General features: G+C 34.4%; 2 protein-coding genes and 1 long non-coding RNA gene across 3 annotated transcripts in view; 2 read left to right on the top strand and 1 right to left on the bottom strand.

Annotated features, from left to right (window-relative positions):
- CARPA (Carbonic anhydrase-related protein A) overlaps positions 1-1,729 on the top strand; it is a 67,924-nt gene extending 66,195 nt beyond the window's left edge. The window contains exon 8 of the mRNA XM_067083254.1: positions 1-1,729. This exon is cut by the window's left edge and continues 452 nt beyond it. The gene's annotated coding sequence lies outside the window, so the exon portion shown is untranslated.
- An 8,082-nt stretch (positions 1,730-9,811) lies between these two features.
- The window catches only part of LOC136826333 (uncharacterized), a 512,729-nt gene continuing 495,450 nt past the window's right edge, over positions 9,812-27,090 (top strand). The window contains exons 1-2 of the mRNA XM_067083586.1: positions 9,812-9,888; positions 10,358-10,510. Coding sequence (XP_066939687.1) covers positions 9,812-9,888; positions 10,358-10,510 — 230 coding nt within the window. The remainder of the gene's footprint in view (positions 9,889-10,357; positions 10,511-27,090) is intronic.
- The window catches only part of LOC136825951 (uncharacterized), a 36,517-nt gene continuing 25,279 nt past the window's right edge, over positions 15,853-27,090 (bottom strand). Inside the window, exon 2 of the long non-coding RNA XR_010849490.1 lies at positions 15,853-16,165. This is a non-coding gene — a long non-coding RNA (uncharacterized lncRNA). The remainder of the gene's footprint in view (positions 16,166-27,090) is intronic.

The following is a 27,090-nucleotide window of genomic DNA, read 5'->3' as shown; positions in this document are numbered from 1 at the left end:
GCTGATTACATTTATGCCGAAAGGTGTCTGTCATTCAGTAAGCGTGGTCATGTGATTAATATGAAAGAGATATTACTCAGCTATGCCTCAAAACATTATACAGTGTGCTGTTTTATTCCCTTTAACTAATTCTCGACGCAGAACATAATGTTGAGAACTTATTAAAATTAAATAGCTACAAAGAAATGTGATTTTTCTCCAAGAAAACGTAGAAAAGCCGGTTCTTGGGCTATTAAAAATGATAATAAAGAAGAAAACCATTTCATGATTTTGAAACGAAGCTTTCATTCGAACCAATGGAGATCTTATGACCAAACAACGATTATCATTTCTCCATCTAAAAGTGCTGACGATTCCTTTTCCATCTGAGTGAAGATCGCATTGCGTGACATTTCCATAGCATTAATGTCTTTCGTTTCAATATTTTTGTTGATATTAGACGTGAGTGTTGCTAAAAAAAAAAACCTTAAAAAATCAGGAAAAAGGCTGTTTTTCGAAAATGCTTGCAAGTGCAACTTTCTGATTGTGTAAAGCATGGAAAAAAAAAATATCGCTAGTGCTCTCTAACTTACGGCTATTGGCGTTGTATATTGCATACTGCTATGCAAGGGGATACATATAATACATACATAACAGCACACGCCTTCTCGACCACTGATACTCACACAGAGACCAAATGCAAAAGCTTTGTCAAACAAAAGTCCACATTGCTTACTGAAAGGTTGTCGTGCTGGAGGGATGAAACGCCCCTTCAAATACTATTTAAGATGAGTTTTTTTTTTCCTCGCGTGCGTTTGTGTGTCGTGTGTACTAGACTGAAACCTGTATGATAATCCTTTTATGCAATCACAGTTTTCCTATGAAAATAAAAAGAGCAGTCTGTGGAAGAAGAAGAAGAAGAAGAAGAAGAAGAAGAAGAAGAAGAAGAAGAAGAAGAAGAAGAAGAAGAAGAGTCGGAATTACGAGGCTCTCTCTCCCTCTCCTGTGACTGACAGAATGCATTGTGATAAACCATTCCCAAGGATGTCCTTGAGCAATGGAAAGAAAAAAAATAAACACAGATCTGTTGCAGCCAAGAAATGTATAATAATAATAATAGTAATAATTAATCGTAAATCTTGAAACGTCCTGGAATTGTGCTTCGTTACTTCCCCAAAGTCTCTTATCATTATCTGCAGGAATAGCGCGTGGGTGGCATTTCATGTTGTTCCGATTCCAGAAAGAGTTAAGAATATTGATCGGGTGTACATACATATAAATAACATACAATTTTCAGTGTATAGAGTAAACATATAACTGTACATAAAAGGCATATATATTGCTATGAGTCTATATAACTGTTCTAGTTGATATTACTATTGTAGGACTGGCAGTTCCAGCGCTGGAAGGAAAATGCTACGGCCTTCGCCAAGGGCTTTCTTGAAATGTTCTGTTCCTGGAGGTAAATCGTAAGAAGACTCGAGGATATCTGTTTTAGAAGAATGAAGGATTACTTGCACAAAACGATATTTGGAGGAAAATTGCCTTTCTCTATCTATCTCTCTCTCTCTCATCCAACCTTAATATGTCTCTATTGTCATAGTTGTTGTTTTTGTTATTATTGAAAGATGGTACACGTTTAATGACAAAATGTTACCAATGACCTCCTCGTCTAATAATGTTTTAACTCCAGTTTTAGTCTTCTAGAAAATGTTCTTCTAAGACTCCCCAAGATTGAAGCAAACAAAAATGAGTATTTCAAAGAAAAATATAAACACCTAAATATCAAAATAAAATCTGTTTTTTTTTCATGAAGTTTTAAATTAGGTTACAATATACAGATAAAAAATATATATATATATTCCTTGTTTTCTTTAAGAGTCAGAGAAATTTGTTATATATATTTTAAAGATGTAAATGATGCTCATTGATATTCCAACCATGTTCTGATAGATGAAAAGATTTTACCATGAACCATTAGTGAAATGCAATTTAAAATACTCTTAGCCAGTCTGTGAACCCGTAAGTGGAAAATGATAAAATTGTTAACTTGAAATCTTTTTTTAATTATAGTCAGTGAATCCTGGAGTGGAAAATGATAAAATTGTTAACTTGAAATCTTTTTTTAATTACAGTCAGTGAATCCTGAAGTGGAAAATGATAAAATTGTTAACTTGAAATCTTTCAATTATAGTCAGTGAATCCTGAAGTAGAAATTGATAAAATTGTTAACTTGAAATCTTTCTTTTAATTATAGTCAGTGAACCCTGAAGTGGAAATTGATAAAACTGTTAACTTGAAATCTTTTTTTAATTATAATTGAGAATTTGATACAAGTATTATAAGGCAGCCCCGTTATTGTTACATAATTGAAATGAATATAGATGAAGAATATTCTTCAGAATTCGTAATTATTCATTGAATCAGAGCTCCTTGATAAATAAAATGGTCTGCTTATTTTGTTTATATTCCAAAATCATTCTTTAAAACAAAATTCGTGAAATATATAGCTTGAAGAAGGTTATATGTGAAATGGAAGTTATTTAAAAAAAATACATTTTAAGTGTTAAACCGCTATTGCTGCCTCTGCTATTACTACTACTACTACTACTACTACTAATACTATATCTACTATTACTCCCACTATTACTACTACTACTACAACAACTACTACTCCCATTACTAATCCCATTTCATTCAGTGTTTCCATCCCATGATCACATAATAACGATTCAAAATTCCAGTTACTAGAGTGTGTCAACCAATTATAATTTTGCAACCAATATAATATATCTCTCTCTCATTGTGACTATATTCGTTATTTCCTTTCGCTTGAAACTTTCCTCTGAAGAGAAAAGAATGCCCTCGAGCGCATAACGGGGGCGATTTAGCAATAAACATATGGCAGCACTTAATATTATTGGTCAGCTGATTATAGAGTTGGTTGCAACAGTTCCAAAATCCGTGGGGATGATTTAGTACCGTCATATGCTGATGACTTGTTGTGAAGTTTCATTGAGGGTATCGAGTGATCGGAGTTTGTGATCAAGTGAATCTATATATATATATATATATATATATATATATATATATATATATATATATATATATATATGTATGTATGTATATATATATATATATACATATATATAATATATATATATACATACATACATACATACATACATACACATTCATATATATATATATATATATATATATATATATATATATATATATATATATATATATATATATATATATATATATATATATATATATATATAAATTCAACATTCGAAATTTCTAAGATTCATTTGAAACAGTTATTGACTTAAAAAGAAACGTTTTATTCGAAGGTAATAAATAATAAATTTGTTTAGAATCTCCATCACTCCCAAGAAGCACAAATAAAAAAAAAATTAATTTGAAATAAAAACAAAACTATTCTTCGTGTAAAATATAATCGACATGAATGCCCTTTTAATTGCAAAATATGAAATCCTCTTTAAATGGAGAAAGCACAACTGACGTTATGATTAATCAAAGCAAAATTATTAATCCCCAAAATTATCGATATCCAAAAAATATACATTAATGAAATTTCAGGAATTAGTTATCTTTATGACTCCATACAGTAGAGCCTCACCGGATGACTCTAATAATGAAGTTTGCTAGTATAACTTTAGATGACGTAAACAGGAAATTTTTTTGTGATATACATGCAATAGAGCCAAATTTGTACATAATTCAATAAATTTGTGTTTTGTAAGTCTTTCTTTATTCCTTCTTCTTTCATCGACGTGTTATAGCACTGGTCATTAAACTTGTTTGTAGATCAATATATACATCTATGAAAACAGATGGTAATTGGCACTTAGAATGAAAATTGCCAACGACAATAAAAGAATTGCAAAGTTCAAAAATATACATTAGAGTGCAATAAATTCTTGAGTACACAAGGGAATTGGTAAAAAAAAAATAGGTACTGCCGAATGGAATGTTATTCGGTAATTAACGAGGAAATATGAACATAAATCCCAGCGAGAATTATTAGTTTATAAATATTTGAGCAAGCAAATTATTTGCGTGATTGCCGTCACAACAATACATCAGGATTGAAATGATGTAATCACTTGTGATACCAACTGTGATATTTCAAGGACAAAGCTTTGTATCTCCTCAGTAATTATTAACAAAATGACCTTGTATTAATGCATTACAAGTTCAATTTTTAATAATTGTTGGGGAGATATACAGCTTTGTCTTTGCTGTATCATAGTTGGGGTCACTATTGACCATATCAATTCAACCTGGATGTAATATAGTGATGGTAATCAGCAAGTTATTGGTTTACTCAAATATTTATACATTAATGTTTTAATGTATGAATGAGGCCGGGTTTGAAACCAAGACTGGATATCAGTACTGAACTTGGTGTACAGTTGATTTTAGGATGTTATTGTACCAGAATTCAGTTAAAAAAAAAAAGTAAAAATTGCGCCGAAGTTTTTTCGGCGCAATCGAGTTTTCCGTACAGCCTCTACGGCGTATAATCAAGGCCACCGAAAATAGATCAATCTTTCGGTGGTCTCGGTATAATGCTGTATGAGCCGAGGCACATGAAACTGTAACCACTGCCAGTGGTGGCCTATCCTATACCGTTGCCAGAAGCACGATTAAGTTTGACTTTAACCTTAAATAAAATAAAAATTACTGTGGCTAGAGGGCTGCAATTTGGCGTGCTTGATGATTAGAGCGTAGATTATCAACATACCAATTTGCAGCCCTCTAGCCTCAACAGTTTTTAAGATCCGAGGGCGGACAGAAAAAGTGCGGACAGAAAAAAGTGCGGGCGGACATACAAAGCCGGTACAATAGTTCTCTTTTACAGAAAGCTAAAAAGAAGTAATACTTGGATATGGGAAAGCAAGACAGAAACCGTCGATATTGGATGAAACCTGGGATTAAATAAAGGAGAGACAGAAGTATAAGGTACCTGAACACAAATTTCATGGACGGGATAAAGAACGCAACGTAGAGTATATAAAGTCCTCAAGTCGAGATAAAGATGTTGAATGAATTCCAAGAAGAGATAAGAAAAGATTTTTAGAGAAACAGGCTGACGATGTTGATAAAAACACACATCCAGGTAACAGCACTGATGTTAGGGTGGTCTAGAGAATTATTACCGAAAAATATCCATGGCTGGAAAAAAAAAAAAATACTTATCAAAAGAACGGGTTGGTCAGTGATAACTTCAGAAGAAGAAGAAGAAGAAAGGGCGTTAGGCAGAATATTTTTGTGAGGTACTGAATAAGAGATATGAGCGGGATAATTTGAATGATATTCCGGAGGCTGAAAAAAGAACAGTTTTTCTATGTAAATGAAATCACAGTTTTTGAGGTGAAAACAATAGAGCTATTGCACTGACGCTGGATGTACTTAACATATTCAGTGTTCATATTATCAACAGAATGGAGAAAGAAACTGATGAAAAACTTAAGAGACGAATAAGATGATTAAAAAAAAAAAAAAAAAAGCACGAATCAAATATTTGTGTGAAGACATATTGTGCAGCAATGGAAGGAATTTAGCAAAGCCCTTTTGATGGCTTTTGCTGACAACAGAAGCTATTTGACAGTGTCCATGGACCAACATTATGGCACTAGCGGATCCAGAAACATTTCATGGTGGGGGGAGACACCAGTTTTCATATTATACATACACTCGCACATATATGTATACATATACATATATATATTATTATTATTATTGTTATTATTTTTTATCAAAATTTTATTATTATTTTTTCCTATTTTAATATTTCTCATTTATGTTATTATTATCTAAATCTTCAATGTTATTATTTTATTATTACTTTCCATGGGGGGGGGGGAAACGTTCCCAGGGCCCCCACCCCCCGGATCAGCTAGTGCACTGTGGAATTTCTATTAGTTATATAGAATTAATAGTGACAGGTTCTTATCAAATGTATTCGCTGTAAATCCTTGGGTGCTAGAACATAATGTTATTTCACCTAGCTTGTTGGCAATTTTCATAGATATTTCAGTGAAATGAGTAAAAAATGCGCCGAAGTTTCTTCGGCGCAGTCGAGTTTTCTGTACAGCGTATAATCAAGGGCACCGAAAATAGATCTATCTTCCGGTGGTCTCGGTATAATGCTGTATGAGCCTGAGCCACGGCCAATGAAACTTTAACAACGGCCCGGTGGTGGCCTATCCCATATCGTTGCCAGAAGCACGATTAAAGCTAACTTTAACCTAAGATAAAATAAAAATTACTGAGGCTAGAGGGCTGCAATTTGGTATGTTTGATGATTGGAGGGTGGATGATCAACATATCAATTTGCAGCCCTCTAGCCTCAGTAGTTTTTAAGATAGAGGGCGGACAGAAAAAGTGCGGACAGAAAAAGTGCGGACAGAAAAAGTGTGGACAGAAAAGGGTGCTGACAGAATAAAGTGCGGACGGACAGACAAAGCCGGCACAATAGTTTTCTTTTACAGAAAACTAAAAGTGGTCATACGTGAAAGGTAACGCAAAGACTGGATTGATGATACAAAGGTGACAGACTTACAATATTCAGATGATGTTTTAATCAGCAAAAAACCACTAGATTTACAAAGCATCCCTAACAGAGTAAATCGTGCCCTGGAAAGACGGCTCTGGGTAAAAGAAACCGAAACACTGTACTGTACACAGGCAATTTAAAAAAAAAATGGTTAGGATTTCTACGTTTAAATTAACAAAAGCGAACGAGAAAAAATGGCAATATCATTTATACTTTTAGGAAACGTCAAATTTACCTCTTTACTATTATTACTACTACTACTACTACTACTACTGCTACTACTAGTAGTAGTAGTAGTAGTAGTAGTAGTAGTAGTAGTACTGCTACTGCTGCTGCTTTTAACAATAACAATAATAACTACCCTCAGGAAATGGATACTAAAATCAAAGAAATTATACTAAACTTAAGATACATATTATGTTGTTCTACACGTACCCACTAGGAAGTTCTTAAAAAGAAGATGAAATATTTTAAGAGAGAGAGAGAGAGAGAGAGAGAGAGGAGAACGAATGTTACGGACCTTCCCTAGCCATATAATTCTGTGACAAAGACTTGACAATACACGAAAACATAAACCGCTCTACGTGCAACTTTCTCTCCATCCTCCGCCTGGTCCCGAGATAACGATTTTCAAAATAATCTGCGTCAGCATCCGACTCACCGAGTCACCATAGGATCAAGTATCAACCATACCGTCAGTTGCCCCCAGGCCACTGGAGAAAGAGGTCACGCTGCAAATTGTCCGTCATCTCTGCTTACGTTCGACCGAGTTTTCAAGGGAATATCCATTTAATTTTTTAATCGTTTTAATATGAGTAGAAAGGGCTTCATTTAAGGAATTTACCACGAGAACAACTGATGATAATTAAAGCATGCTCGATAGTAAGAGAAAAGAATTGTCAGTCTTACCAAACATTCATTGCCAGCTGTTAACACCAGCAAGCCATGTGATGAGAGTTGGATGTGCTGGCTGTAATTTAATATTAATACCTTTACCACGGCAGAAATAAAACTCCCATATACTTAGTACACGGTAGGAACGTTGTGATATGAGGATTAAAGCTTCATCCACTTGGGAACTGATAGCAGTATCCTAGAAGAAACAGAGAAGCAAGTCTACTTTATAAGAGACATTGTTAAAGTACATGTTTAATAATAATAATAATAATAATAATAATAATAATAATAATAATAATAATAAAATCCAAGTGGATCTTGTTTGTCCTCCCTCAGGTGACAGTAGGGGAGACATGACCAGCCCCTCCCCCCTGGAAACCGGTTTGAGAGAGAGAGAGAGAGAGGAGCGGGAAATTTCCCTTCTATATGTGTATATTCTTCATGTGCAACTGTAAGGGTCTGGAAGAGGGTTTTGCGTGATATTAATCAACGTATCCTTTAACCCTCCCTCTCTTCGTTAGACCTATCCACTGCCTTCCCGAATGGCGAGAAGCACTGGGTCACCGAGACCAACAGTTCTCCAGCCTCTGTCACTGTAGCAACTAGGTCTACAGAAACCGAGTATCGCCAGAGCCTCTTATGATGATACCCCGGATCAGACATTCGCGCCTCGAGGCAATACTTCCCAAAGCTTCGAATGGTTATCTCGCTAGCACGTATTACCTGACGTTCAATAGAACCCTCTCTCCCTCTTGCCCATGGCTAATGTAATACCAGCCTTAGCCTTTATGCGTCCTTTACTTATGCTGGGAAATAGTTGGGTACCGTCGTTGCGATAAGTTGTTTGTGGGTGGGTGGCGGGTTTTCGTGTCGCCTGGATAAACAGATCTTTATCCGAAGATCCGAGCGTTGCGGAGTTTGGTTCTTTTTCTTATTTCTCCCGGGGAAAGAATGGAATATACAGTTTAGGCCGAAGGCAAAGCACTTGGACCTATGAGGTCATTCAGCGCTGAAAGGAAATCGAGAGTAAAAGGTTTAAAAAGTGTAGCAGGAGGAAAACCTCGTAGTTGCACAAATAGGATGGAAGAAAGAATATGAATGGAGGTACAGTGAAAGGAATGAAAGGGGTTGCATCTAGAAGCCGACTCGACCCTGCAAAGAACCTTAGGGAATGCTTACAGTGCACCGTGTGAGGTGCGTTGACGGCATTACCTCCCTACGGCGATTGCCCAGGTAAGGGCTTCTGATATTAAAGTCTCTGACTATCTCTTGAGTAGTTATGAAGGTATTGAGATTTTTTAAAACTAAATTTCTCTCTTACTTAAAGTCATTCTGAATAATATCAGTGCAACGAAGCGTTATAAATAATCATGCTAATGAAATCAGTTGCATACACTCATACCTGTTTTGAAAAGCTGATATAAATGGATACATCTTGAATTTGTCGATAAAGAATACAAATGTCTCATATTTTAATCAGTGATCTAAGATAATTCAGTCCTTAAAAAAGACTTGATAATCGTATAAATATAATCACAGTATATGTGGTTTTAGTGGCTGTACGCTCGCTACTTCTTCCCATGGTGTACATTAAGTAATAATATAAACAGACACAAAACTTACCGCAATGAATTATTCCCAGCGAATCCTCAGTTTTCTTCTATTTCTAATCCTGGGTCTAATGTGATTATATAATGTATATATATTATTCCCCCTTCAGCTATCTAGGACGCCAGTTTGTTAAAGGCGAATGCAACGGACATTCAGCCTTTATGATAATCCAGGCTCTTGTTGCCCGGTGTCCGATTTGTTGCTCCGGGTCTAGACATCGCTCCTGCTCAGTTTAATATCAGCGAGAAGGCACCTCATGCAAAATATCTCTCTGGTGAGAGGGTAGATGAAGCTATACTGCCTTTGTGTACCCCGTGAGGGGGTAGGGGTGGGGGGGGAGTGGTTCCATCAGTCCATATACAGCGTTCCTTAGTCCCCTAGCTGCAACCCCTTTCATTCGTTTAACTGTACCCCCGTTCATAATCACTTTCCTCAATCTTGTTTTCTACCCTCTCCTAAAAATTGTTTCTTAATGCAACGGCGAGGTTTTCCTCCTGTTACACCTTTCAAACCTTCTGTACTCTCTATATCCTTTTCAGTGCTGAATGACCTAATCGGTCCCAGCGTTTGTCCATTGGCCTAAATTTCATAACACATTCATGTAGCGAATTACTGTACTTCCTGGAAAATTTAATTGCTGCTCAAAAATTAAACTCATTTCTGTGGCATGGCTATATAGTACTACCATTCATTTGGTGTGAAAGCTTTCCGTCTAATGATAAACCGGCAGTTATGGACGACAGTGTTGAAATTCTCACGAAATTAAGAATTTCTCTTACTACTAAATCGATATTTTTCCGTATGAGAAGGTTGTTCAAATGCTGACTTTGAAAACTACAATTCAGTCTCCAATGCCGAGGGACTTGCTGAGGGTAATTACTAAAAAGCCTAGCGAAGTAGCTGATCAAGACAGATAAAATGCCTTTAACCTTTAAGAACATTTACCGAAATAAACCTAATTTATGCAACACTGTAAACATCCAAAATGGTTCATTATGGGCTAAACCAATAGGATATAAACGCACAGCCTTTCCCCTACACACAAAAATATATCCCTTCCCAATATACAGTATTTCACGTAGCCTGTACGTAAGTACGTGCACAAACACACAAACGCATAACACACGTATATATATATATATATATATATATATATATATATATATATATATATATATATATATATATATATATATACATGTGTACCCTACGTAGTTCGGTGAGTCGCCACTAGGGCGGCGCTGCTCTCCCCCCACCCCGGGGCCGCATCTTCTTCAGTTGCCGGCGGGAACCGCGGAAATTGAACAGGTGTTCAGTGTTTCGAGTGATTGTTTCGTTCATTATCTCTATTTTGGTCAGCTGTGCAGCTCTTGATTGCAGAAACGGGAATGGGAATACTTCAAGAGGAAGCGGAATAACAAGATTTCAGAAGTAAGTTAAGAATGCTGGATTATATGTATACATGTCTTGTGCGCACGTGTGGTTTAAATGTCTTTGTTAGTAGATACAATGCGTAAACATGTTTTATATTTCCAGCACTTTATTGCTGTTCATAAGTGCGATGTGGTTTTAATTCTGCAATGAGGATATTATTAACCTGATATATGCCGTATAGCATAAACTAAAAACACGTTGCTCGTTATTGAAAGTGCTTAGTAGTGAGGTTATAGGTCTAGGCCTATAGGTTAGTATACTCTGCTGCAACGCGTCTGGTAGAGGAAAAGAAAAAATTCCGGTGGAAGGACCCGAGACAGAATAAAACAGAGAGAGGAGAGAGAGAGAGAGAGAGAGAGAGAGAGAGAGAGAGAGAGAGAGAGGCGGGTTGATGGTGATCCCATTGTCTCCGCATCGAGACATAGGTCTAGGGCTCGACTTTTTTCTAGCATTCGTTAACTGAGGAAATTCGGCATTTTTCATTCTAACTGAATATCAAAAACATACCCTACCCTTTATAAGTTAATGCTCATAGTGCATGAGATCTTCAGTTAGGCTCAGTTTTCCCTTATTACGTAGCTTTCATTACTGTTACTCGGTTTGAGGCCCAGTCGGCACACCGTAGAAAAACATACATCTAGTAAATGCATCTCCAAAGATAGGTTTTTACATCACATTTATTAGGATTAACGATGCATTTTCAGTGATGATATGCTTCTGATGCTTTTAGTAGCGGAGAAGGGGGAACGCACTCTTGCACGTAGGCCTAAGCTGCTTTACTTCACACCAGCCTTGCCCGTTCGTAATATCTCCGTGTCAGCAAAATGCAGACCGAAACTTGAAGTCAGACCCCGACGGTTATTCGGTTTTCTGGGTTTGTTGTCAATAAGTTACTGAAAGTGAGGAAAAACGAGGGGAGCGTATTCCAAAAACCGTTGGAAATGACGTGCTCCTTTTCTTGTCACTGGGCAAAGTAAAATCATCAGGCTAGGAATTTGAATGCTCAGCTTGAATAGGTTAAGCTGTCGTAGCCTTCCTTTTCTCAAACAGGATAAGTACGCTGATAACACATCATTTTCCGTTTTAAACCAATCTTTTTGCGGCTTCATAAACATCGGTATACACATGGGTTCCGTAAAATACCAACTGCCTTTCTTAAAAGCCGGTTCTCTCACGTTTTCCCGCCGAATTTGTAGAGCTGTTGTTGCATTCCCCTACCCGCCCCGGTAACGATAGGCCTAACCTACTTTATTCTTAGGACGTGATTTCTGTTACTTTAGTAAACCAACAATATAAGGGAAGTTACTGGGATCAGTACGAAGGATAGACAATGACAGGTGCTACTTTGGCTTGTTATCTACGCGTCACCTACTCCCAGGTGCCAGTACTCAACATGGCGGAAGCTCCTTGTGACGCCGTGTTCAATACTGTTCCCTAGGGGATCAAAGTATTATATACACCCATCTCTATATTTTGTGGTCCATAAATTATATTAATAAACGATATCTAGTACTGGACACGTTTAGTACTAAACCATGTATAGTACTATCACCTCGGAGTATGTGACGCCTAGATAACAAGACAAAGTAGAACCCAATGACAAGCATATACATTCGTGGCAGAAAGGAATTCTGAGTTCTGAACGAGTCAGTCGTGTCTTTCATAATTCCATTTAACATATATGACTTTTTCACTTGTTATGGAAAGTGTGTGAAGAAAAAGGCGTAATTAAAACATGTATGTTAAACATCGTTTGAATGTCTTTAGCCGACCATCTCACTGTAGTGTTGCCATGTTTGCAGACAATGTTTCATGTTTCCGTGGCAGGTTAATCGACACTGACTATATTTGCGTCAACAAGCTCGCCTTTTAAACTTGTTGCTGTAATACATATGGATACCTGCTGTGTTTTAAGGGTCATTAAAGATTCTTTGCAGTAATTAGTCCCGTTGAATACTGTCCTTACCATCAACTTCAGACAACGTCACACGCGGTGAGAATATTTCAGGACGACATGAACAAACTGTAAAAAACAAGTTCTGTTATTCGATTCAGTCAAAATAACTGTATATTTTATATGCGTAACGAATCCCGGTTTAATTTGTTTTCATCAAACGATATGTCAATTACGGTAACCTCGGCTAGACTTACGGCTTGAACAGCTCATTTGGTAGGATGCTATTTCATTTAAATATTCTGAACACAACTTATCTCGAATATATAAACAAATATGGTAAAGGTTATCGAATCATCACGACAAGGAATAAATAGCTTTTAGTTATGGTGACAACATGGGGAAGAATTTTGGCCAAGCAAAAGCTAATCATTTTATGCCTAGTGTTTCACCAGTATTTCTATTTTGTCTTTTTTAAGAAAAAAATGATTCCAAATAAGTCGAAATCACTTTCTTATTGTAGTCTTATTTAAAAGTTCTCTACAAATATTGTTCCAAAGCTTAGAATAGAAAGAAATTACTACGCTATCCTTTTCTGTTGTTTTTTTTTTCCACGACTGAACATTGCGGAAAAAAAATTTTGCTAAATTTGACGAAATATATTGCATGGCAATTATTAAATTACGTGAAATAAAACGGATTATTTTTAATAATAATAAACGACAAAAAATGTGCAGCCTCAGTGTTTCATCACGACAGTATTGTACTTTGTGCTGGACCGGGTGTTTTCAATATTGCCGCCTGAGGTCACACGCTCGGCAGGGGGATAGCCACTCAGTGTCACTGACTATGATTATATATATATATATATATATATATATATATATATATATATATATATATATATATATATATATATATATATATATATATATATATAAATATATATTTGCTGTTCGACCTCCTTGCCTCTTAGTAGAATAATGAATTAAGTTTCTATTAAAGCTAGGCAGACAGTGTAGATTGCTCGCATGAGAAAGAGTAAGGCGGGAATAACCAGAAGTTGTTTTCAAACTAAGATAGCCAGCCGGCCGACGGGTGGGAATTTTAGCTGTGTCATAAAAAGGGATAGGTTTTGCCAGGCCAGATCTTAGACATACTGTTCCTAAAACCAACTTTCCTTTGACTGTGTGCTGGTGAGCCTGATATTTGTGTGGGTAATCCATTTCCTTTCATCTTAATTTTGTTGAAACTAATTTTCCCGTAAGTTTAATTAATTAATCCATGTGGTTGCGTAATAAACTTCTATTTTGTAATACTAGTGTTCAGCTGGCGGCCTAATCCATTTCATTATCAGTCCTTTAGAGCTTTATTTGGCCTTAACTGACAGAATTACGTGGTTCTTAGGTGAAGCAAGGCAATATAACTCCAATGAATTAACCATTAAAGTAAATAACCGACCGACCCACGTAACATTATATATGTATATAGATAGATAGATAGATGGATAGATAGTTAGATAGATAGATAAATAGACAGACAGATTGAGAGAGAGAGAGAGAGAGAGAGTGCATTTCACTTTAAATATTCATAGAAAGGAAAGGATTACAAGTGTTGATATTTATTTTAAAAATGCGGAGTTTTTTAGGCGATAAATTATTGTTTAAAATATACCTCTTAGTACCTGGGAAATTACAGCCAACAAAGAACGAAAATTCTTAAGCGAATCATATGGGACACTGAACACCAATTTTACTCAGATCGTCGTTAATGGTCAAACATAAGAGGTAATGAAAATTGTTTTTATTACAACATCACCAGTTAAGAATTTACTGAAAATGGTGTGAGGAGAATTTTATATGATGTCGATTTTTGTAGGAATTTATATTTTTCTAAGGGCTATCAATTCCATTAAATAAAATGTTAAAATAAAGAAGCTAGCTAATTTTAGATAGTTAAGTGTTCAATAATAATAATCACTTTGTTTTCAAGTAAAATTCCCATTTTATATTATAATACTTTGGCGTCATATGCTGATTGACGAAAAGCACAAAGCGCCGACCATAATATTTTTGTATTCGAAACTAGCCCAGCTGTTGAAAATATCTGAAATATTAATTTTAAAATATGGCTTCCCGGTCTGCGTCTATTATGAAGTAATTGTTAAGTTAACTAAATAGAGAGAGAGAGAGACGTACGGAAAGACAAGAGACAGAGAGAAAACCAAATTAATTCAGATATTTTAATATATGGATGGAATAAATAAAGCATGAAATAAATTAACTTCATGAACGCCAATTTTGTTTTTGAAAAAATCGTTGTAATATACATCTAACGGAAACATTTTTGTACACTGGGAATAATATATTTATAAAAAAAATAATCATTAGCTGACATAATGGCCAAATTCTTCAATGAAAAAGCTCCTCAGAAACAATAACAATTTTTATACCTTTTGAAAGGAATACTATTTTTAACACTAAATATCTGTCGAAATAAAAGTAACAGTATGGTAGAAAAAATATCAGAAAACCTGTAAAAAAAAAAGTTTAATATACAGTTGATAATCTGTAACCTGTTCCATAAAATGTATAAAAAAACTTAGTTGTATAAGTTTCATTTAGAAGAATTTTATTGTAAGGTGATGTTACTTTTAATACTGAATTATATTTGATAGCAATATTCTGATACGTTATTCTACTTTGCAAGTCTAGAGGAAAGTTACGACGCTGTAACATAGGTGATTAATTTAATATTTAAGACTTTTTATCCAAGGAAAGCATATATAATGAACTGATATATTCTAGTCACCGCATCCAGAATGATAATACACATCTAAACTGAATTTTTATTTTTGTGAAATGTGGATCCAATATATAAAAAAATAGATAGTTGTTTAGAGATAAATACCAAGAAATGAATGCATTTAAAAGAACCTATTCTCCACAAATGACTGTTAGTGCATTTTGAGTGAAGAGCAAGGAAAAATTGCATTTGCCACAATATAAATAAGACCCGGGTCAGTCTTGAAAATCTTTTATCCAGCAAGGAGCCTCAAGAACTAAAAAAAAAAAAAAAAGAGGAAAGAAGCAAAAATCTTTTGACCAATCTTCTGGAGTTCTTGTCACCTCGATGACTCCAGAAGGTCGCTGGAAGGATGGAAATAATATTATGTCGAAACTGGGAGGGGAAATATTTTGCAAAAATGGAAGGCTGTTGGAAAACATCACTGCATCTGGCGATGATGGGGGTAGAGAGAGAGAGAGAGAGAGAGAGAGAGAGAGAGAGAGAGGATTAACGAACTAGAATACCTGTTAAGCTTCCCATGAGAATTTGTTAAAAACATACTGGAACTGACACACACTATCTTCTTCTTCTTTTTCTTTTAACGTGCTTTTATTCCCATTTTTGTATGGGGTAAGCACGATGCCTTCTTTTGAAGGACTTTTTGATTTGGCTTTGGGGTAGACCTGTGGTCTCGATCGGCTGCCCTGCCTGACATCGCTTAGACCCCGGTACGTATGTTTCATGTATCATACCAGACCCAACGCCCTTTCTTCCCAGCAGCGAGAAGTTATTGCGCGGGTATGGCGAGCGTTCGAGACGTGTGAGATGTTTGTTATGTTTTTAGAAGGTGTTGTAGTGGCTTTGTTTTGTGTGTGTATTTAGTCTGTAACATCCATTTGCTTTTTAAGCAAACCTATCCGTTGATTACATATATAATCCCGGGATGTCTACACGGATAGCAAAGTGTCTGCCTCTCTGATCAGCCGGCTTGCGGGAATGAACCCGCGCCACAGACCTCTACGAAGTCCGAAGCTGCTGCTGTAACCGACTGAGCCACCGAGGCTCTTGAACTGACACACACTATATATATATATATATATATATATATATATATATATATATATATATATATATATATATATATATATATATGTATTTGTGTGTGTGTGTAGCATCTTTTAAGCCATTAATTTATTCAGAGATTATTTTCAATAAGAGCAACACATTTTTTCCATTGTTAACAAGTTGACAGGAAATTTCAAAGCACTTAATCTTTTAATATCAATTAAATGACAGCAACACGAGAAGCAATTCTGGTCTGTATTATAACTGACGAGAGAAGGCAAGTGGAATTCTCAGTCCCAAAAGACTTTTTATAAAACATGAAAGGGGATTCCCACAAGATAGGGCACGGAACGGTAATCATGGGGTATGATTGACACACAGGAGCCGCCTTATGACTAGTCTGTTAGACAAAATATATTTCAGAACATCCTTCTACTTACCAAAACACAACCCACCTTAGGCTCATACTGATTTCAACTTATAAATTTCAGTGGAGGCGTAAAATATAGTCTATTACATGATTTTCATTTAGGTACGATCAATAAATTGTAAACATAATTAATGAGATTCCTTTAGATTTCAGTAGACTGCATAAGAAATTTTTTTTTTGAAAGCAAAATGATTTTTGGGTTTCTATCTATTTTTTTTCTTGAGGGGAGACAGTATTTGGTAGAAAGGGAATTTTATATTATTTTTTCCTGGGGGCCACTATTAGTGGAAGGGGAATTTTATCATCAGAAGAAGGGGAATTTTATTGCAAGAGGAATCTTATCACCAGAAGAAATAATGGGAAAATGCAATAAACTAGCAAAACAATCAGTGGAATATTTTTAGGTATCCTTCAACTCCCCACCCCTCTCTCTCTCTCTCTCTCTCTCTCTCTCTCTCTCTCTCTCTCTCTCTCTCTCTCTCAAACCTCGTCAGGTAATTTTTCCAACCCAGACAATGTACATATTGAAGAGAGAGAGAGAGAGAGAGAGAGAGAGAGAGAGAGAGAGAGAGAGAGAGAGAGAGAGAACTCATTAAAAATAAGTCTACCTACAAATCAACTTCACTTGGGAAAATGACGTCTCTGCTGTTTATCATTATCGGAAAATAATTCTGGGAGTTGGGGAAGATCCAAAGTTGACGTGGGTGAAAAAAAATATTTACTAATACATCGTTAAAGTCGGCTTTGCATTAAAAAAACAATGTTGTTTTCTTCGTTGAAATCGCATTTCTCTCTCTCTCTCTCTCTCTCTCTCTCTCTCTCTCTCTCTCTCTCTCTCTCTCTCTGGAAGAAAATCTCCTTTTTATCATCATCCGCTTTTATTTTCACCACCAACTTCGTCCTTGCAATCCCTTCTATATATACATACACGTATATAATATATATATATATATATATATGATTATTATCACTTTTGTACGTGATTCATTTATCACACATTACCACAGGTGAAAAATAAGAAACGGGGTGTAGGTCCTGACCGGTTTCGACTTTATTTCCAAGCCATTGACGAAGGACTGATACAGAGTATGAGACATCACAAATATATATACTACAAGAATAGTACTGACGAACATACACAACCGTTAGAGACTCCATATCCCTACTCAGGCCGGTGTCGAGGTAGGAGTGGCCTTTAAAACTCATTTGGCTAAAAATCACAATATATATATATATATATATATATATATATATATATATATATATATATATATATATATATATATATATATATATATACAGTATATACATGTATATCTGGGAGAAAATCTTTCTTTTTATTATTATCCCTTTTATTTTCACCATCATCATTGTCTTTGCATTCTCTTCTGTATATTTATGTTTGCAGCACACTTCCTGATGTAGTATTCTTTATTGCCAGAGTCTCTCATACATCCAAGAATGTTCTCCTTCTTTTGTCACTATTCCCTTCTCTACCACTAGCGTCATCGTGTTCTCTTTTTTCTCGCTCTCTATCCACTTCCAATAAATCTCGTCTTTAAAGCAAAGGGTCGGCTTTAACCAATATTCCATGAGCAATGTTCCACACCGCCATAACTCACCCAGAACGAGATTGGAACCTTCAGGGGAACACTGGGTCCCTGGAACCAAATCAGTATTTTTTCGCTCTTAGCTTCAAGGGCGTCTTTAGTGAGGTTATGAAGCAAGGGATACTGGTTTCATATTTTTTTACGCATATTTTACTTGAACGTATTTCATTATAAGAACATATTATGATTATTTATAATAAAGGGAATAAATTGGAAAATTATCGAAATTAAAATGAATGAATTTCAATCAATACTGTACTCTAGTGATAACATCGTATAAAAAACTTAATATTCCGTCTTTTAAATGATTTTGCTCGTAGTTCTCATCACTAACAATATATAAATCAAAACGCCAGGATAATTATTTATAATAAATGGAATAAGTTGAAAAAAACTTTTTAAAAGTTAGAATAGGTGAATTTCAATCAGTATGTACTTTATAGTAACATGAACTAAAAAAAGGCATAAACATTCTGTGTGTAACTGGCTTTGGTCGTAATTCTCATCACCAACAATATGCTTATCAAAACGTAAAGATTAGATTAATTTCCAAAGAGACATTTTCATTGTTAGTTCTTTAACATTCATGTTAGCTGATTGTTTTTACGTAGTTTTTTAACATATATGTTAGTTGATTGTTTTTGCGTAGTTTTTTATCATATATGTTAGTTGATAGTTTTTACGTACAAATTAGATGCTAAGTTCATATGTAAACTGCTGAAAATTTTTTCGATAAAATAAAGATGTCGCTCTGTAAATAGATTATCTGCTCTCTAAACAGAATTATTATTATCAGTGAAGAGTTAGAGTGGGCGAGGTCGAAATAATGGTGGCCCTATGCATTAAAATGATCTGAGCTGAGGAGTTCTTTATTAGGAGGCTTTAGGATGGATGGCAGTGATGTCCTGTATGACATGTGCAAAGGTCTGTGTATACATACATACATACATATATATATATATATATATATATATATATATATATATATATATATATATATATATATATATATATATATATATATATATATATATATGTAAATGAGATATAAAAACGTCGTATCATGCTTCTCAGTTATCAATAGAAGGATCACAGTAATACTCTTGTTTAGCAAGACGAAATGTATTTGTAGAAATATTTACAGAGCTTAAAGTCCAAAGAAGAATGGACGAAAGCGTTAAGCTCTGTAAATGTTTCTAAAATACATTTCGTCTTGCTAAACAAGAGTATTACTGTGACCCTTCTATAATATATATATATATATATATATATATATATATATATATATATATATATATATATATATATATATATATATATATATATATATATATATATAGAGAGAGAGAGAGAGAGAGAGAGAGAGAGAGAGAGAGAGAGAGAGAGAGAGAGATCTATAACAAACCATGTTACCTATTCTTTCGTGCAAAAGATATACCGAGTGCAGGTATGCTATAGTTTTAGGATGCATAGTTGTTCCCACAAATCTATCCTTATTGCCAGTATTATTCCCCTCTGCACTTCCCCTCAATTTATCGAGGCATCTCTTATATGAACCGCAAGTTCAAACGTCAGGGGAATGTCCTTCGAGACAAAGTAAAACAAAAGAAAGGAAAAACAAAAGCGACAAAACACAGAGAACTTGCTTTGTTACTTGCGGTGACAATTAACCGCTCTTCCCAAAGATTATGCAGATTCTGATGGCTTTGTTTTAAGCGGTGACAAAGGGAAGTTTACTCTCTCCTAGATTTTGAATACTCAGTGGCGCGTGCTTACTTCTGACTGTTGTGGGATTGTGGTTTTTGGTCGGGGTTCGACATTTGAGAGAAGCAGTCATATATATATATATATATATATATATATATATATATATATATGTTTGTGTGTGTATGTGTATGTATATATACTATATATACAGTATATATATATATATTTTTATTTATTTATATATACATACATATATATAAATATACACACACACATATATATATATATAAGTATATATATATAAGTATATATATATATATATATATATATATATATATATATATATATATATATATATTATGTTTGCTATTTTCTTTTCGTTCGCCTGGTAATGGCCTTCTCATGATTTTTCCATAGGCATAACCTCGCGGTTCCTATAATCAATACGTGATTCAGCCAAATGAATTTTCCTTTCTCAGAAAAAAAAAAAATACAAAACTCAGGGATAAATGAGCGTGTATTTGGATGGCGACGAATACTTGGTTACTTGATGGTATCTCTTCGAGTCTAGTTCTTTGAGAAGTGTAATGGGGTGATGTCACGCATGAAAACCATAAATATTCCCTGGGCATTTGTATTTACCCCGAGTAGTTGCTCATTCTGACCAGAACCAGTGTCTGCTGTAATAGGATTTAAGGTGTATATATATATATATATATATATATATATATATATATATATATATATATATATATATATATATACATATACATATGTGTGTGTGTATGTATGTATAACTTAATCACGAAGATATATATATATATATATATATATATATATATATATATATATATATATATATATATATATATATATATATATATATATAAGTATATATATATATATATATATATATATATATATATATATATATATATATTTATATATATATATATATATATATATATATATATATATATATATATATATATATATTCATATTTATTATTGAATATATTCCACTAGGTATAATACAGTTAGTGCTTTCAGTATTTCATAAAACTGATACTACTAGCAGACTAATGCAGATGTTTCATCATGCTCATATTTATATCGCCTTCGCTCTTCATTTTTAAAACAATTTAATCCTTAGTAATACTACCTTCTTGACCTCGATTTTACATTCTCCGTTTGAATTCATTCTCTTCATGATAAACCCTATCGTTTTCACTTTCCCTATTCACCTCAATCTTAACTTATTCTAATTTCATGTAATACATATATGCATACACACACACACGTATATGCTGTACATATGCACATAAATAAATAACTAGATACGTTTCAAGTGCATGAAGCTTTTAACTGAAAAACAAATTATACAAGGTTTCGTTTTGACATTTCTCTCATATACATAAATGTTAATTACCTCAGAACAAAATAAAATGGTTAGTATGTGACACTGAACGCCATGTCTGAAATGAAAAGACACTCCAGCGAAACAGAAATTAGAATAATGTGGAGAAATAGAGTATGGTAGTAAGAGGCTGCCTTTCAGTGAAGATGAGGTATAATACAAAGACGTGAGAGAAGTCTTCTTAGGGGTATGAAATGTAGTCAAGTTCAACACATTAGGTTGTCACTATATGCTGTGAATGGTAACTCCAACATATTATAATTTACGGTAATGAGATTACTTGCGTTTATACTTTTAGAGAATTACGTCTCATTAGCGTGAAAGCGTTGTAGGAGAGTAAAAAAATGGGAATAATTAAATGAGAGATATATTATGACCAAGGATCTTCGCTATATTTTGAGTAATTTCCTTTGTGCTCAAGCAATTTAATTATACGAGCAAAGAAAAAAGATAAAGAGTGAATAACGTAAGGCCCTTTAGAAGCAGAGACAGAGAAAATGTGGATCAGCATATCATCAAATAAATACAAAGTAAGAATAGCAAGAGAAGAATGCAAAGGTCATTGATTAGGATGTAGACGAAAATGGATAAGAATTCGTAACAAAAAGGTTACGTATAAAAAGGGAGGCACAAGCCTGAAGAGAGCTGGAGTAAAACTAATGATAAATGTATAGAATGTGATGAGATTCCTGTGAGAACATTTAACGTTAGAGGAAAAGGAATAAATATCAGTCTGGGGGAGAGTGAATAAACTAAGGAACAAATGGGTAGATATTAACTTAGGAGGAGAACGAAAGGGTCAATAAAAGATGGTGGAAATTATATCGTGAGCGCAAATATCCCTGAATAAATGAGACCCCCCATCTCTCTCTCTCTCTCTCTCTCTCTCTCTCTCTCTCTCTCTCTCTCTCTCTCTCTCTCTCTCTCTATATATATATATATATATATATATATATATATATATATATATATATATATATATATATATATATATACCATTCACTTCATAGTTAGAGGAATTCGCTTGTTTTAATTTGCTCAGTGGTAACGTTACTTTTTGTTCACCGAATGTCTTTATTATCTTTGCTGAAACTATAAATCCGATTTGAAAAAAATCAAGTTCCAAAGTTTAGCCTACACGAATTTAGAGGAACTACAAGTGCTTTAAAATATATGTTCTTACTAATGTCGACATTTAACGATTACCTATAATTATAGTTTCGATCCCGAATATAATAAACATATTTCTTCTTCCTTTACACTCTTTGCACTGAGGAAGGAATATACAATTTATGTATTTCGAAACCATTTATGAAACAATGTCAAATGCATAGCAAGTTTGCATTCTAACTGGCCGAGCATATTTTTCTTCGTTTGCCTGAGTCTTCATTTAAGTTACATTCTGGAAAACAATATCATATTTTAAAAGATTTAGCTATAGGAAGAGAGGCGAATTTCTGTCACATTAAAATAACAAAGAGGAATGTGAAGGATGTAATACGCTCCGATACACGTTGATTTAATGGGTTTTTAAGTAAATGAGATTTATAAGTATAAAGAATAGTTTCATGGCAAATATTTTGTCACTTCGGTATGACGATGCTCAATTCTACAACAAGAAAAGTAATGACAATAAAATCAGCGAAATTCTGAGTAGTATATATAACTACAAACCTAAGGCTATGAATTCAGTTAGGTTGAGTTACATCAATTTCCACAGAAGCAGTGCATTCGGGAGAAAACGTCAATATAGGCCATAAGATATGACTGAAGGTGAGGAGGAATATCTTAGTGCAAAATGTCAGTCTGGTGACGTAGCCGAGGTTAATCAATAGCCCTGGTATTTTCCCTTTACCTTCGTATCTACTATAGTTAATCACTTCGTAACAATATTGTATGGTTCCAATGTACATGATTATGCGTGATTTGTAAGAACTTATTTCACACTTTCACACTTTCCTAGATATAATGTTTTCTTAACTAACAACAAAAATAGTTAATAGCCCAGATTCTAATATGAAAACGGTAAATCATTTAACCAATTAATCAGTGAAGAATAATGAAACCAATTACAGAAGCTTTTATCAGAAATAGTCGCAAATTAGCAGTGAAATGATTGGTGTTGTCTCAAATTCTAATTACCGACAATTCCCTTCCATTAACTCCAATTACAATTCACACATTTAGAGAATTTCTATTATAGTGATTAAAAATCATCAAATTTAAAATACAAATCTGAGCCATTTTGAATGGAACAACTTTTCTGAACTGACAATGTCAGTGTTTTTAGGGTATTTTACTGCGATTGCAATTTCAGTTTAGTCTTCAATTATTAGAGCAAAATTGGGTATAAATATGTACTTAAGAAGGCTTTGTGATTATTACAGTCATTTATGCTTAACGAAGCTGACATTGATTTCCACTAAGTAATAGATATGAAGAGAATGAGACAGGCGATTAGCCTACTGAGGAACAAAATGAGATTATGAAAATATTAAGAAAATATACATAAAACGCAATAGTATTTATTATACACCTGTCTGATAACTATCTTGAATAAAAAAATTAACATCTATGATAATAAAAAAAATCATCTAAGATAGTAAGGTACATAAAATATAATTCTTGCGTATTCTCTGAATGAGCACTGAACGTACGATACAATTATGAAAGCACTGTTGCCACAAAATACGTTCATGTCCTGGGGCGATATTTAGACTATTCAGAAATGAAAGCTCGCAGCATAATGTTTTCTTTTTCTTTTGCGGCCTCAGGAGGGGAAGGGGGTGGGGCGCCGTTTAAAGTTGATCGATAGCCTTAAGATAATGCTTGGTTATGGGTTACTGACTTGATTCACATGGTGATATGGATCAACTGTTTTCTCTCTCTCTCTCTCTCTCTCTCTCTCTCTCTCTCTCTCTCTCTCTCTCTCTCTCCTGTGTGTGCGTGTGTATGCGCGCGTATGTGTGTGTGTGTGTAAATGGGAATCTATGAGCTTTGTAACATTTTAAAATGCGTATGTAAAAACGTATCCTCCTTAACTAAAATAACATCGATAAAACTTTTGGTATTTAAATTATTTTTCAAGATATTTACGCATAAAAAAATGTAGGTCAATTTCGGTAAAATTATTTTTTATTCTCAGGCTCAAAAAAATTATGAAAACAGCTTTCGAGACTAATATAAACCGAGTAAATTATGATATAACGATAAAAAAAAAAAACCGATAGAGTGCAAGAGAACCAAAAAAATATTTCAACTCCACGCCCAAGTACTTTTCGTTTCTAATCAGCATTTAGGTACGACCATGAGAGCAAAGTGATTCCGCAAGCCAGTAATCCCTAACCGATTGTTGACTACATACGGATTTAACATTGCTTATTTTTGTACCTTTAACTCGAATAATTTCAGTGTCGTAACTTATGTTATTGTTGATCTTGCCGTTTGAAATGTCAGGTCTTCGAAAATCTAACAGATTTCTATTTTAATTTCGTTACCGAGTTTTGATTTCGGACTTCATGTCTGTGTTGGTCTACAGTATGACAAATAAATTGTCTTCCACTTTTCAGAGGGCTAGATACCTAATCTAGTTTCGTCGGTTGGTAATAGATTAATGTAAAATAAAGTGTAGGCTCTGGGATGAAGTTAGGAAGGAAGAAAGCGAGAATACATAAGTAACTAATAAATGCTTTCTGTTATGTATTGATCAGATATGCCTCTGTTACACCTGCCAAACAGACCAATGACTGCTCTGTTCTGGTTAAAGTTAAGTATATCTTAGTTTAACCAAACCACTGAGCTGATTAACAGCTCTCCAAGGGCTGGCCCGAAGGATCAGGTTTATTTTACGTGGCTAAGAACCAATTGGTTACCTAGTAACGGGACCTACAGGTTATTGTGGAATCCGAACCACATTATAGCGAGAAATGAATTTCTATCACCAGAAATAAATTCTTCTTATTCTTCATTGGCCGGTGCTCATATGTTTTGAAGTTACTGGTTATTAAGCCACGGGAGTGACCAGTGGGACGAGGTCTAATTCTCTCTCTCTCTCTCTCTCTCAAAACAGTTTTCACGAATAATAAAAGGCCAAAAATCCTGTGATCGATTCTTATTTCAAGACAAAGATACAACAAATACGTCAATAAGACCAGCTACTTCAACTCAAATATTTGCCATGAGAAAAACAAGGGTGAATGTTTATTATTTACTGTCACTTGCTAAGCAAATGAAGGGAGAAGCGACAAGATCTCAAAGGATAAAAGCACATTAATACAGGCAGGAGGGAGCCATACGTAGGCAACAAAGATTAGATATCGGCGAAAATGAGACTCTCTACACGGTTCTTTGTAGCCGAGTTAGGGGGAAGACTGATCAAAAGCGCTTTGATCGTGAGCGCATTGACGAGCGCCTGTAATACCTAAATAACCCTGCTTAGATTCATGATGGATTACCTCCGGTGAGACTACAGTGTTATTATAACATGACTGATGAAAATAACGAAATTCCCTTTGTTTCAAGACGGAGTGAGATTGGCTTTCGTAGAAGCTAGTACAAATTTAAAAGTTGATAATTAACACATTCTTGAACAACGTTCCTGTCAATTTCAAAATGAAGTATGTTTTTTATATGTAAAAAGTACTTTATCAAAACAAAAGATTATTAATCAATTCAAGAGGACTTTTGTTAAAGAAAAGAATTATAATCCCTTTTCCTGTCACTATTCCTACAAAGAGGACAATGAAATTCGGGAAGCTGTATTATCCGTAAAACCTTGCAAATGCCAGTTTGTTATGAAACTATTTATTTCACCGCTGCATCTGTATTCTCAAGTAAATTTTTAAAGAATATTAGGCGTAGCCTGAATTAATGGACACTAAAAACAAAAAAAAAAACATAAACATACATAAATGATCTTGTCGATATAATTTACTTGCTAATTGATGCACTTTCATCTCAAATTCATGAATATGATCGACCTTAAATGTATCAATTTATGAATATAAATAAAAAAACGACGATGAATGGAGAAACTATTCAGGTCGGCAGCTGAAGTATGTGCAAAAATCTTGAGAGAGAGAGAGAGAGAGAGAGAGAGAGAGAGAGAGAGAGAGAGAGAGAGAGAGAGAGAGAGAGAGAGAGAGAGAGAGAGAGTTTTTTCTATTAACCATTCACACCTCACTACCGAAACAGAAAAAAGCGTAAATAACCGTTAATGCCTCTTTCACTCTCGGGCCTGCTTTTCTAAGATGGTTTTTTCGAGATAGGCGGACGTTTTTTATGCATTATATTCCAGATTAAGCCGTTGTCAATATCGGAAATGTTTTTCACTTTTGAAAATATACGAGAGCGACATTGTCTTTTCGATGGCGTTCGTGGTTCAAGTTATTTCTTTTTAAATTCTTTTAGAAGATACTTGTCTTGTGAAATGCTCATTATATTACCGCCACCGAAAATTGGTTCCATTTCAGTTCAGCCAAATATTTGCTTCACTTTTTTTTAACTAAAGAAGATACTTCAGGCCTGTGGCTGGAAAAGCTTTTTTTTTTTTGTATTTAAAAGCATAAATATTAATAAGAATCTTTTCCATCCATGGTCAATTGATGACTATACAAGAGACCCATCATAGAACACTAGAATTAGAAATTAGAATTTTTATAAAGTAAA

The sequence above is a fragment of the Macrobrachium rosenbergii genome, chromosome 40 (assembly GCF_040412425.1).
Source record: "Macrobrachium rosenbergii isolate ZJJX-2024 chromosome 40, ASM4041242v1, whole genome shotgun sequence".
NCBI classification, from domain to species: Eukaryota; Metazoa; Arthropoda; class Malacostraca; order Decapoda; family Palaemonidae; genus Macrobrachium; species Macrobrachium rosenbergii.
Note: the sequence above shows the minus strand (reverse complement) of the source record. Positions and strands in the feature narration are given on the sequence as shown.